This window comes from Vicia villosa, linkage group LG2 (genome assembly GCF_029867415.1).
Source record: "Vicia villosa cultivar HV-30 ecotype Madison, WI linkage group LG2, Vvil1.0, whole genome shotgun sequence".
NCBI classification, from domain to species: Eukaryota; Viridiplantae; Streptophyta; class Magnoliopsida; order Fabales; family Fabaceae; genus Vicia; species Vicia villosa.
The window spans coordinates 127,198,965-127,213,132 of record NC_081181.1 but is presented as its reverse complement, the minus strand read 5'-3'; the positions used below and the strand labels follow the sequence as shown (position 1 = coordinate 127,213,132).

The 14,168-nt window shown below is 34.2% G+C and overlaps 1 protein-coding gene across 1 annotated transcript; it reads left to right on the top strand.

Annotated features, from left to right (window-relative positions):
• The first annotated feature begins 642 nt into the window (after nucleotides 1–642).
• LOC131652034 (protein FMP32, mitochondrial-like) lies at nucleotides 643–4,498 on the top strand. Its single transcript, XM_058921801.1, has 8 exons — nucleotides 643–825; nucleotides 914–1,189; nucleotides 1,391–1,522; nucleotides 1,683–1,742; nucleotides 3,541–3,617; nucleotides 3,717–3,773; nucleotides 3,879–3,945; nucleotides 4,033–4,498. Exons 2-8 carry the CDS (start codon nucleotides 1,010–1,012, stop codon nucleotides 4,150–4,152), a joined length of 693 nt encoding a protein of 230 aa, XP_058777784.1. The 5' UTR covers nucleotides 643–825; nucleotides 914–1,009; the 3' UTR covers nucleotides 4,153–4,498.
• The last annotated feature ends 9,670 nt before the right edge of the window (nucleotides 4,499–14,168 follow it).

Genomic DNA, 14,168 nt, shown 5'->3' with positions numbered 1-14,168 from the left:
TTTTTTTCTTGTCCGCTGAATTTGATTAGACATTTATTAATACTATTTTAATGTATTAAAAAATGAAAATAAATTTAGATGAAGGATCTGTTTGGTAAAAATTGCGGTTGACTAATAAGTTAGTTGATAGCTTATAGCTTATGACTGATGGCCGATGACTGATGACTCATAGCTTATAGCGGATGGGTGAGACTGATAGCTTATAAGCTCATTGAAGTGTTTGGTAAAATTAGAGATTCAATTAACTTATAAATGTAAAATGACATAAAAGATATTTAATATATAATTATTTTATTTCAAATTAAAAAAAAAAGTAATAAGCTATAAGACATAAGTTAAAACGTTATTTGAAATAGTGTTTGAAAAATAAACTATAAGCTAATAAAATAAGCTATAAGCTCGTGATGAAAAGACCGTTACTAAACGAATCTAAATTATCTTATAAGCTTATAAAACATAAGACATAAACTATAAACTCAAAAACATGTCTTACCAAAGAGAACCGAAAGCTTTTTTTTCATAAAACTAAAATTTTAAGGAGTTACATAAATCAATTTTAGAAATAATAACCAATATGGTTAAATTAGTTAAGTTCTTAAAAATAAAAAACATATAACAAGAGGAAAAAAAAAAAGTGACAAAAACAATTCCCACATGGGCATTCTCCCTTTTGTTTGTGACCAACAAAACGAAACCATGATGTCGTAATCATTTTTTGATTCAAAATAGGATGAACTAGGAAAAGAACCAAACCAACCAACCACGAAATCCTTCTTCTTCATTCCAATTTCCCTCCAATTTCTTCCTTATCATATTCCGATTCAGGTAACTAACTCTAACCAATCAAGCAAAATCGTTTAATCGTTTGATTTTATTTTTTTAAAAGGTTCATGATTATATTTTTCTTTGTTAGAATTGTTGCTGCTGCTATAAAGTTTCTGTGATCATCGATTTGCAATTGTTGGAGAAATTTGGGGCTTTCAAAAAAAGCTTGCTTTTTTGGTATCAAATGGCCGCCGTGGCGGCTTGCAGGCGATTAGGGAAAATAGGAACCAATTTTCCCCTTCCATTGACTGGCTTTGGAATTGGATATTCCAAATTTTCCCCTTACATTTCTGGTTCTATGCATTATTCCCAATTTATGAAATCAAAGGGAAAACAGTTATTTCTTGTTGACACATTAGCCCTTGTAATTTACATTTCTTTATATTTCCCTTTCATTTTCCTTATTTCAATGTCTTAAAAACCGAACCGGATGAATGAAAAGACATCTTGGTTATAGTTCAAGGTTCAATTCTAGATAAACGGTTCTGTTTTTAAAACACGAACTTATTCTGTTGTAGTGGTTATGGAGAAAGGATTAACTTTTGTACCCTTTGTTGCTGTGTAGGTTAAGAAACTTGAGGCGCAAGGTGTGCCTTCAATGCAAGCTGAGGCGATAACTGCTGCTATAACTGAGGTGTTGAATGATAGCTTGGAGAATGTATCTCAGTCATTGGTATCAAAAGAAGAAATGGAGAGGGTAATGCACTTTTGAAACCTATTTACATTCCTTCTGCTAAGATACAATGATTGTGTGATTTGCATTTTGTTGCTATATTTTGAGTTTTGTTGCTTTTAGAATAGTGGTACAAAAGTTATGTACTGATATTAGCTGTTTTGGTTTTTGGTTTTATCTTAAGACTGAGATGCTTCAAGAAGCCAATCTTTCCAAATTCAAAGCAGAAGTGCAGAGTTCACAGGTACTTTCTCTGGTCTTGATTAAAAATAGTAGCTAACCTCATTTAATCCAACCCTTTTACAACATAAGTCCTGCAGTACTGTTCCTCACAGCTCTCATCTTTGAAGACAGTACTGTTCCTCTATAACCAAATAGAAACCTTACTACTGTGTGCCAAGTGCAATAAAAGGATCTTCTTGATTTTTTACCGCAACTACCTGCCCAAACTGAGAGCATAATTCCAATGTAAAGGAAGGAAAGAGAAAGAAAAATTTTGCTAGAATTACAGAATATGCAAGAAGCCCCTGCAGAATTAATAACAACACCTCTCTTAGAGAGAGCATGTCTTGTGGGTAATCTGTCCAAAATCAAACACCAATAAAATATTTTCAAAGGAAACAAACTTTTCCAGAAACCTTAAAAAACAGCATCAGCAGAAACCGAAGAGGGTACCATGCAGTGATTTTGAAAAACACGTATGCAGAACAAATAAAATATTTTTGTAAAATTATACCCCTTCCAAACCCAGTAGTCCTTTCCACCTTAAGAGGAATTAATGGCAGCAACCAGCGGGATTGGTTCACTAAACAAGTCATCTTCCCATACAAGAAAGGATCTTCTCCACCTCCAAGACCAATGCAATACATCAACCTTCCACTCTCCCATGTCAATAATAAAGGCCTCCATATTTTTAGATAGTCGGAAAAACCTCGGAAACAAAGATTGCAAGCTACGCGTACCAAGCCAAGTATCTGACAAGAGTTTAATACTATTCCCACTTCTAATTTTGCTTGTTACGGCTAAGGAAAACCAAAGAATGAGGAGATCCTAAAAAAAGTTCAATTTGAACTAGATCTTTCGACAAAGTTGAGATTTCCTTTTCCTTACATCTTGTTGATATGCTACACATTAGGAATTAAGTGTGTCATGCTTCTCCTGTTATGATTAGGTAAATGCAAACCATACATTCGTTGTCATTGTTTTGTACAGCAATATAACATTCTAATTCTGTTGTTTGGATGAGTTCTCTGAATATAATTAGCTCATTCTGTAAAGTCAAACTTTTGTTCAAGTGTAGCTCTTAGTTACCTTCGCCTGTTCCCTATCTTATAATGTTTTGACATTTTTTTATATCTTTTTTTTCTCTTCTTTCCTTCCCTTTATTTTATTGTATGGCTGCTCTTGGCATGATGTTGTACTGGCATGGCATGCATAGTCTCTCCCTGGCCGGTGTACCTTTTGATATTGGTGTTACTTATGCATAAGACAAGTGCAAAGAGTGATATAAATTCTCGAAGTAACTATACCAAATATTTGTTAAACCAGATTGTATGAAAAGAAATGGAAAAGAGATGGTTCTCTTTGGTCTTTAGGATTCGGTTTGTTAAACTGCATTTAGTTATGAGATTTATTTTAAAAAATGGTTCTCTTTGGTCTTAGGATTTGGTCTGTTAAACTGCTTTTAGTTATGAAATTTATTTTAAAAAAACCACCCCCTTTGTGTAGCTGGCTTGTGATCGTCAAACTAAATATAAATAGGTGCGTGTGTTCTAGAAATTTGTGTGGTTATTGAAACAATCCTGTGATGAACAATGCATATAAATTCTATTAAATAGGTTTGGTCGGTATTGGTTGCAATATTTAGGAAATTATGCAAGGAGCTGACCCATCTTTCTATTGGAATTACTTTGTTTCTTTTTTCTATTTTTCTTCGGTCCTTGTTTTCCTCTGTTTGTGCTTGTATTTTTCCTCAATTATTGAATTGAGGTTGACGTTTGTTTGCCTGATGTGGTCATATTAATGAAAATATTATAATGCAGGGACACCACTTTTCTCTACTTCAACATGAAACTGAGAAGCTTAGGAATGATATAGAGAAGATGCGTAGTGAATTGAGGTCTGTTTAATCACACTTCATTCATTTTCCTTGATCAACTACTAACTTCATTTGTCAGGTTATAATATTTATGATGCTTTGTTCTGGGTTGTTGTGTAGGTATGAGATAGATAAAGTAACGGCTGGACAGCGGTTGGATTTAAACCTTGAAAGAGGGTAAGAATTTTGAATAAAAAACCCTTTATCGAGCATTACAGAACTCGTGTTTCATGCAATATCATATTTTCCACCATGATTCTTGATGTTTTCCTTCAAGCGCAGGAGAATAAGGGAGGAACTAGCCAATCAGAATGCTGAAACTAACAACCTGACTAACAAACTTGATAGAGTAAGCAAAATAGCGAACAGTAGTAGTTTTCAAGTTATTATTGTTCCATGCCATTTCGATTTTCTTTAATATTAATACAATGTTCAGGAGATCCATGCATTAAGGGCTCAGCTAGAAGCAGCCAAATATGATGTGATAAAATACTGCATAGGAACACTTGTGTCAATATCCGCTGTTGGCCTCGCCGTTCTTCGTATCTTGATGTAAAGCAGAATGTATTCAGATTAACACTGACAAAATTAAGGTGAAGATAACTAGATCAACTGTTTGGAAGATGTTGTATGATCTGTAAAAGAAACAATTCCATTGCAGTGCTGGTGGAGTGGAGCTGAAGTAGTTTCCATTAGTCATCAAATGGGCCCTTTTTTTAAAAGCCCTTATTATTTACAAATTCTTTTGTTGATTTCTTTGTCCTTTTTTCTTCTTCTTTTCAATATAGTGTGACAGGAGGCCAACTCTTTTACTTGCCTTGCCGTTGCTTATGAGTACTTGCACAATTTGTACCTAAACATATAATTAATGAACATAGTTACACACATTGGATTTGTCTGTACTTGTTATTTTTAATGCATTAGTTTTTATAGTTTTAAATCTTTTTAGTTTGATTCATTATAAACAATTGGTATCAGCAGCACTGGTTCAGATTTAGGCACGACAACGGCGAAAGTTGGTATTGAAAAGTTTATTGAAAAGAATAATTTTGACATTGCGAGGTTGAAGATGATGGTGATCTTGGTGAGTCAAGAATGTACAAGACACGGAAAAGAAATTATCCAACACTCTTACAAAGAAAGGGAAGAAATATATCATAATGCTTTGATCTTTAAGCCTTGGAGATAGGATGGTGAGAAAAGTGACAAATGTATATGGAAATTCATTTTCACTTGAAATAGAAATTGTTCACATTCAAGATGCTGAAAGGAACAAAGATGGAAAGATGGATTGGCTGAAATAATGAACTACAATGAAATGTAAAACTTTCCCCTCAATTTTGGGGTGAAGTTGTTCACACATCTTGTTACTTGGTAAAGAACACCATCAACAACAATTAAGTTCATACTCCATAAGAAAATTGATTAAATAAACCATGAATTATAGCACTTGAATTTTTTTTCGAAGTGTGGCATACTATCATATCATGAGAATGAAGGGAAGTTAGTTACTAAAACCCAAAAATGGATTATTTATGGGTTATTTAAATGTGGTGAATGGCTTCAGAATCTAGTGCTTGTAATAAAAGAAGTGTTTTATGTATTATAAATGGAGATGTGACTCAAAAAGTTTGCTCAAAAGAAAATGAATGACTCGAGTACAAAGCCGAGCTTAAAAGCCTTCAAATAAGTTTGAAATTTATGGTGAAACTCAATTAAAAGATTGTTAATGACAATCGTTGCATGCTTTTAAATATTCGTTTTAAGTATTTTTCTTTTAATTATTTTATGTTTTTGTAGATTTTTGTAGTGATATATTTGTGAGGATCCACACGGGAGAATGAGATCATATTGCCTACAAGGGGCGACTGGATCATATCGCCCACGAGAGGATGAAATCGTCCGCGATACGCCCGATTCGTCCAGGATAGAAAAACATGAGAAGTGATGTGTCTTGGTCAGAGATAATGCGGAAAAAGAGCCAAGGTAATAACCCACGTCTCCCTAGGAAATAAGGATTTTACAGTCCATTACCATTAGTAGGATGGGCGGTTGCTATTTTTGAGAAACCTTAAACCCAAACCCATAAGCTCTATAAATATCTCAACCTGAGGGTTGAGAGAGGACAATCTAATACACATACAGAAACACAATCCTAAAACAGAGATTCTCACCCTCGTGAACATGCTTTAATCCCACAGACTAAAGTCTATAGCAACCCCTACTTGCTTAGGGTTGCTACCCATATGTACCTTTTTTTTTTATCAAATAGAGAGACGCTCAACACGGGGCCCTAATAAAACTGACTTATGCCACACCTTTCATTATTACCACTTTCTCTAAAAAATGTCCAAGAAAGACCCAAACTTCACGGTTAACACCATTGCTGGAGGTTTCGCCGGTGGGGGAAATTCCAACTCCTCCTAGAGGAAATACGCCAGAAGGTGTTAACTACGAACATAATATCCCCCGACCTCTCCAAAGCCACGCGGAAAGGGTCAGGGTTCATAATCGTTTTCTCTGGCTGTGACGTCATCAAAGTCTATCCTCATGATAACAACTTCATGGTTATCACTGTCCAATATGATAACTAGGATATCAAGCGAGTCTTGATGGATCCGAAAAAACTCAATAGACATCTTATTATTTAGCACCTTCCAGAATCTCCAACTCAATCCCGACAAGATGACATTCCATGGCTCGCTAGTAGGCTTGTCAAACAAGCATGTGCAAGTAAGGGGTCCACTACTACAAAATACACGTTTCAAATTGGTTGAAACAAACTTATAATCATGGTTGATGGTATGTGGTAAAGTATGGTATGGTAGTAAGTGGTCTACTTACCACCACGAACTATTGGTCGTGGTAATAAACTGAAAAGTGAACTACATATCACCACTGTTGTAATATACAACCGTAGAGAAAAACTAAAAGGTCCTAGATTCGATACTCAACAACACTATTTTTGGCATTTATTAATTTGAGTAGCGCGTTACATATAACCACGATTGAAAGAACCAACCGTGGTGAAATAATTTTTTTTAATATAATGTTTTTGATTTTACATATTTTATATTTTTTTAACCTGTATTTTTGTGAATCATAGATATACCACAAACAACAACACAAATCATTTATGACCCACACCCATAGTTGACAACTTTTAAGAACAAAAATTGTATTACATCAAAACCAAAATGGCACAAAACAACATATAATTTACACATCATTACATCAAATAATATCTACAACGCGAGGAACAGAAACATTGTATATTTTGCCAATTTCTCAAACATAAACATTTAACCACAAATATTCATTGTTTACACCAAATGCAAAGTTAAAATGGCACACACCTTATAATTTTACAACGAAACAACAACAAATTATTAACCAACAAAAGCAATAACCAAAATGGAAAATTTTATAAGTTGTTCAAAAGTTCTATGCTAGGATTTGTCACCGGTCGTTAAACACTTATAATTTGAACAACATTTGAAACCAATTAGGATAATCAATAATATTTTTGAATCTTTAGTAAAAAAGAATAAAAAGAGTAAAATGGATAATTATAAATTACTATAAAATATTGGGATAATAGGTATTTTTCCCCCTACCATATAGGCGAGATTCGATTTACCCCCTATTAATATTTTTTTTTGGATTACCCCCTTGAAATATGAAAAGTTCTATGATTTACCCCCCTAGGACCCCCCTGTAAACTTGTTTTTTTGATTTACCCCCCTGGTTTTTCACTGTTTTTTACACGTTTAGGAGGGTACGCTAAAAATACAGGGGGGTAATCCAAAAAAAAATATTAATAGGGGGGTAAATCGAATCTCGCTATATGACAGGGGGGTAAATACCTATTATCCCTAAAATATTTACTTACTAATTTTCCCATATCCCCTGTTTATGATCTCGACAAATAACATGCATATCATCTGAATCATTTTCTTTAAATGAATGACGTACATGTATTGCCAAATAAGGGGCCTCCTAGTTAAAATATTGATTTTCATTAGTACTATCAGGAAAATATTTTCTGTGAGGAACAATTGACCATCAAGTGTTAGAAAGATCAATGACATAAAAAACTTATTTTGCTTGGTTGTCATGATGAATGTTTCATTCTTAAAATTGCCTTTCGAAGATCAACCTATGTGGATCCAAATTCAATCTACACCAGTGTTACTGTAAATCCACTTGCACTTAAATAAAGGAACTTTACAAACAACATAATCAATCTCTGGAATCTCCTCAATGACCCCAAAGTACGCTCTAGATGCTAGTACAAGATTGTTATCTTTAGAACTAGAGAAATATATGAATTCACCTTCAACCATAACCCCACAATTTTGCATAGTGCTACGATCATCCTTTAATTTTGTATAGAATAAAAATTTAGTAATTTTGTATGTACTCCAAATAATTACATTAAACTTAGGCATACGTGACAACCATTTAATTGTCTCTGATGCACTACTCTCTTTAGAAACACTGGTAGAAGTTGTTGCATCAAGACATGACAATCATGAGATTTTAAGCCAACTAATTTGTGATCGTTCTCTGACATAAGTTTCGTCACATTTGATGAGTATCCTTGGGGAACTTTAATACCCTGCAAACAATCGTAAAAACTTATTTTTCTTTTTTTGACAGAGTGTGACATGCTAGGAGAAAATATGTTTTAGTTCCTATTTCTTTTGGGGATAACTCTTGTCGTATACCAATCACAACATATCTTCACGGGATTTCTTGGTATCTTTTGTCTTACCTTTAATGTTGAGAAGTGTTCCAATCAAACTATCACATACATTTTTCTCCACATGCATCACATCAAGACTAGACCCATATGGAACATCAAAGAAGACATACATCTCTTTCCAAACATTTTTCTCCACATGCCTTTTTTGTTTCTTTCCATAGACAATGTTAATGTGTTATTGTCTTTTATAGACTTCCTTCCTGATTAAGGGCTTTGGAGCGATATCAAACTCATGTTCTCCATTAAAAGCCTCCTGCAATATATGGTATGAATGATTATGTCTTAGAAAATTGTGATGCCCAAGATAAATTTTCTTTTTTCCTTTTTGTAATTGGTGGTGGCATGTATCAAATTCACATAAAGGACACACTTTATGTCCATTGACGTTGTACCTAGACAAATTACCGTATGCAAGAAAGTAATTGATTGTGCAAAACAACATGATACACAACTTAAAGGTATCATTTATATACACATCATTAAAATCAACACTTTCCCACCACAAAAGTCTTAAATATTCAACCAATGGTATTAAATAAACATCTATGTCGTTTCCCAGTTGTCTTGGACCCAAAATCTTCATTGAAAACATCATATACTCGTGCCTCATGCACAACCATAGAGATAGGTTGTGAATTATTAGAATAACATGCCATGACATATGGTTAGTACTCAAATTACCAAAAGGGTTCATTTCTTCGGTGGCAAGTCCAAGCCTAAGGTTCCTCGACTCAAGGGCGAAATATGAAATAAGGAGTTAATTTTCTTCCATTGCAATGAATCAACTACATGGAAATTTTTTCCATCACACACTCTTTTATCTGCATGCCATCTAGTATTTTTTGTGTCATTAACGTTAACGAAAAATCTCTTGAAACTTTGAATTATCGGTGGTACCACATCACCTTGTAAGGAACACCCTTTCTAGTTACACCATCATCATCTTCAACACCATTGTTCTTTTGCTTGTAGCGTGACTCCCCGCACCTTGGGCACTCCTTCAAGTTTTCATATTCTTTCCAATATAATATGCAATCATTACGACATGCATGTATTTTGACTTAGTCCATATCCATTGGACACAATGTCTTATTGGCCTCATAACTACGATTCAACAACATGTTACCTTTTGGAAGCATTTCTTTCAATAATTCAAGTTATTAGGTGAAATTTCTATCTGTCCGTCCACCTCTTACCTTAAGATGAAGTAGTCTTAACACAGTTGACAGTTTTGTAAAACATTTACATCCCGGATACAAAGACTCTTGCATGTCTCTTTGAAAAGTATCTACCACATTAGCTTTCTTGAAAGCATATATTCCAATATCATTCATATATTCACCATCTTAACCTGTATGTGACAAAGGTATTTATTTTTGCCACTTCACCGTGCCATATCAATTTCGTGTATTTTTGAATAATTCCATCAGAACCTAAATGATTGAATATATCACGCTTTGGATGTTTTTGCATATTTCAACAAATTTTACAAGGAAACCAAAAAATCCCCTTATTGTTAGGAAGTTTTTTTCCCGCGAAATCAAGAAATTGTATCACTCTATCCTCATACTCTTTACTTAATCTATTTGCTTTCATCCAACTATGGTCCATAATCACATAAAACTTCTGAAAATAAAATAAAAATAGTATACAACCAACAAAAATGAACATTCAATCTCAATAAAACAAAATTAACAACAAACAACAACTAAAAATACCTGAACAATAACAATATAGTAAACTATATAAGTCTCAATAACCATAATAATAACAACAACGACAACAACGACAACGACGACAACAACATCAAAGACGGAAACAACAACAACAGTAATGGAGAATTTGTACATACTGGAAATATTATGAGACTAAAAGAAAAAATGTCTGTTTGAGGTTCGAGCTTCCTTCTTCCTTAGAGAATAATGGTGTTCTTTTGTCTGCTAAAGAAGAATAGTATTCTTTCGTTCGCTAGGGCTCAAAAAGTGAAATGAGACTTAACATTAATTATGAAGGAATAAAAAATTTATAAAGTTTTTTATATCGGTTTTCTTAAAAACCTAGGGAACATATCCAATGTAAAATTTATAAAAAATAAAGGCACATTTTTGGTTATAAATGAATAAAAAATTTAGAGTTATTATCTTGGTTTTTTTAAAAAACCGAGGGAAGATATCCGACGTAAAATTTATAAAAAATAAAGGCGCCTTTTTGGTTTTAACTAAAACATAAAATTGTAGGAGCTAAGAATCGAAGCTCAAACTCTGAGCAACTTGTTATGTCGGTTTTGTGAAAAACCGAGAGAAGAGATTAAGTTTTGTCATGAAATGACGCGTTTCATGTTATTTGACCTTAATTTTTCAATGGCTGAGATGAAAGTTTTGTCATGAAGTGTATAATTTGTAGTAATGTCCTTCTTTCTTTGCCTTGTCGGGGGAAAAAGGATCTAACTTTGTATGGTAGAACTGGACATCATGGATGAAATAAGGTCGTGACCAATACTTCAAGAATATTCCTTTACAGAAATGAGAAGATGCAGTTGGGGAGTAGCAGAAGGTGAGATGGACCTCTAGAGTAAGGGGTTTCACCAACAAGAAATACCTTAGGAAATCACCCCAGTACTGGGTGAAGTGGTCGAACCAAGGATTGTCTGGGTGGAAACTAATAAGCCATTGGTCATGAGTATTGTACTAAGAGGTGTGCACCATATAGAAAAAGTTGAAAAATAACCCGAGAGAAGGCTTATAATACTTATGCTCGGCACAAAAATAAAACGCCTTCATGTAAGCCCATACCTCTAAATGAAGCTGGAAAGGGGAAAGCTTCAAATTCTTCATTACGGCCACCTCAAAGTCAGAGATAGGTAGTCGCAATCCTATCCTAGTAAATAGACATTTATAAAGAAAGACCGAGAAGTCCTCAAAAGAGCTACATATTCTCTTCTACAGACCAAGAGGAAGAACCGACCACTTAGAGGGTCGCTGACCGTAATGTCAGTAGCATCTATCATTGCCTCAATATTTAGAACAGACGAGGTACCCACCATTTATGCATCCGCCCAGGCATACTTGATTGCATCGACTAGCTCTACCAGCACCATGCCTCTTCGGGATAGTTCATCAATCTTAAAATGCTCACCAGGATTGATCTAAGAAATTGCATCTGGCTTACCCCGGTACTCCAGGCGGGACCTAAATTCACCGTTGCTAGCTTGACGATTATGAGATCTCCAGTAACCTTAGACGAAATCTTTAGTGTGTTCTGTACTCAATTTGACTTCATGTATTTCTTCCTTAGTCAAAAAGGGAGAAGCATAGGGACTTTAGAACAACCAACCACGCCACCGTCATATAACAAGAGAGCTTCAAGAAAGTCTAATGAAGAAGCTCTCATCAGGAAAATTCCCAGATACCCTTTCTGAATCAGAATCTTCAGTCAGAGATATAACTTTGTTGTCCAGAAGATCACGAGCAAGGGGGGGTAAATGAGAATCAAGGGTTACCCCCATTCCCTCTGTAGAATAAATGTCGCTCTCAGATTCACTCGTTATACGAAACAATAAACATTGAAGGTAAAAGCTTGAGTTACGAAGGGTACCTAGTTACTCAAGGTTGATGAAGCGAAGTGATGGAAAAAGGCAAAGACTTTAATCAAAGTACTACAATCATTCTGATAATTGCTCTGAGAAAGGAAAAGACAAAGATGTTTACTAATAAATTAACTATGAATGAACTTAAATGCCAAGGATTGTGAAAATTCTCCTTAGTCCCTAACTTATCCTATTTATAGACTAAGATAATTAAGCGACCCAAATTAGTAAAGGAAAAGGAGTTATGGAATCAACAACTAGATTTCTCCTTAGAAATACAAGCAAACTCAAATGCATTTGAATGCATTATAAGTTGTGACATGCTCTAGCAAGTCATATCATCCCACGTGTTAGAAGAAAATAAAGAAATGTTTCAATGATGGAAATGCATTTAATGCACTGGCTCCCCAATATTTTTTAAACTGACCTCAAGAGTTTCACTTCCAGTTCACCTCATAAAACATTCTATGAGGCCGACCTCAACCGCTAAAAGTCTTCTCTGCCTCCCTAAGTGCCCGACAATCCTCGGGGGCAGCTATTTTGGGCCAGTCAAGGCCCAAATAGCCGAGGCTCACTTTAAATCAAATCCACTCCACCTGACCCTAGTTATAAAAGTCATTTTACTCGGAAAGCAAGGTACACTTTCAGATTTCCACTTTTCACAATACTCAATTTATTAATTGCATCCAATTCTTGTTCCAGAATGGAACAAATAACATCTTGGAGCATAAAGAGAATACTTTCAAACATAAGTAACTCTCTAAGAAAGAAGTGTCTCGTTCGCCTCATTTTTCAAACCAGGTCTCCGTTATCCACCCGACCAATCTCTTCCACCAGCCCATTTGTTGAATGAAGTTAAAAACAGACCAGATAACTTGAACTTTAGGGTAAAAGGTCCCAACCAAGGGTCCTTCCAAAAGAAATTCTGGAGGTCCGACCCTAATTTCCTAAGGATACCATCAACAAACCAATCAGAAGGGTCTCTCTCTTTCAACCTAAGAAGAGACACAACTTTCCACCAAGATGAAATAGATCGGAACCCTAATGTTCTTACCCATCAAAAAGAGGAAATAATCGAAGCACCATTCCTAACTACAAGAATGTTATACCATGCTTGAAGCATCTGTAAGCAACCTTCATCCTTGCTTAGTCAAAAGGGCTAGATTAATTCTTCGGAAGTAACTAACTCTCTACCCTCTTTACTTTCAGATTTACAAATATTCTCCTATTTAATTTAGGAAATCTTAGATTCCCCCTTCACCCTTCCTAAAATAAACCTTCTTTATAACCTAACAAGCTTCTTCCATACTTTTACAAACATCTTCAAAAAGGACAAGAAGAATATGAGAATAACGTTAAGCACAAAATTAAGAAGAACCACATTACCATTCAAACTAACATATATGTTCTTTCAAGAATGGAGCCTCCCGGTTAGCAAATTGATTAAAGTTTCCCAAGTAGATTACAACCTAGAATTAGCCCCTATCGGAAAGCCAAGATACTTTAAAGGAAGGGTTTTAGTGTCCCGGTTAAGGAAATCAACAACAGAGATTAGAAAGACATGGTCCACATTAACCTCTATAAAATTGCTCTTAAAGAAATTAACCTGAAGCCACGAAGCCATTTGAAACACTCTAAGAGTGTGTTTAAATGAGGTAATTGAAAATTTTAAAAGAATTTAACATTCAAAGCAATTCAAATGATTCAATTGAAATCCATTCATTTTTAAATTATTTTATTTAGATGGAGTATTAAGATAATTCATTGTTAAATTTTTGGGGTAATTTTTTTATAAAATTTTAATTTTTTGGACAAAATTAAAAAATTGAAAATTAGCTAATTTTCAATTTTTACAAATTTGAAGGATCAAATTGTAAATTTTAAAAATTATTAAGGACCAATTTGCAATTTTTTAAAATTTTTTGGGTTCAATTTTATAATTTTAAAAAGGGTTAAATAAGTTTTTGTGTAAATCTTTTAAATTTCATCAAAACATTACATTACCTCATTAAAATGCTTCATCCAAACACACTCTAAGGATGACCTTAATAGTCCACATATTTTTAAGAGTATGATCCACTACAAGAAATATATAATCTATTTCCTTAAGATGAAGATGAGATAGCACTAAATTAGATATACTCCTCAAATTTCTTATAATATTTTTTTCTTCATTTTTAATATGGTATAAAATGATAGCATGTTCTTTTAGTTAAAA

Excerpts from the sequence above, each read along its gene's own strand:
- LOC131652034 (XM_058921801.1), top strand. The coding sequence starts at position 1,010 with ATGGCCGCCGTGGCGGCTTGCAGGCGATTAGGGAAAATAGGAACCAAT. Across the intron at positions 1,523-1,682 it reads CAAAAGAAGAAATGGAGAGG|ACTGAGATGCTTCAAGAAGC; the intron begins GTAATGCACTTT and ends TTTTATCTTAAG. Across the intron at positions 1,743-3,540 it reads CAGAAGTGCAGAGTTCACAG|GGACACCACTTTTCTCTACT; the intron begins GTACTTTCTCTG and ends ATTATAATGCAG.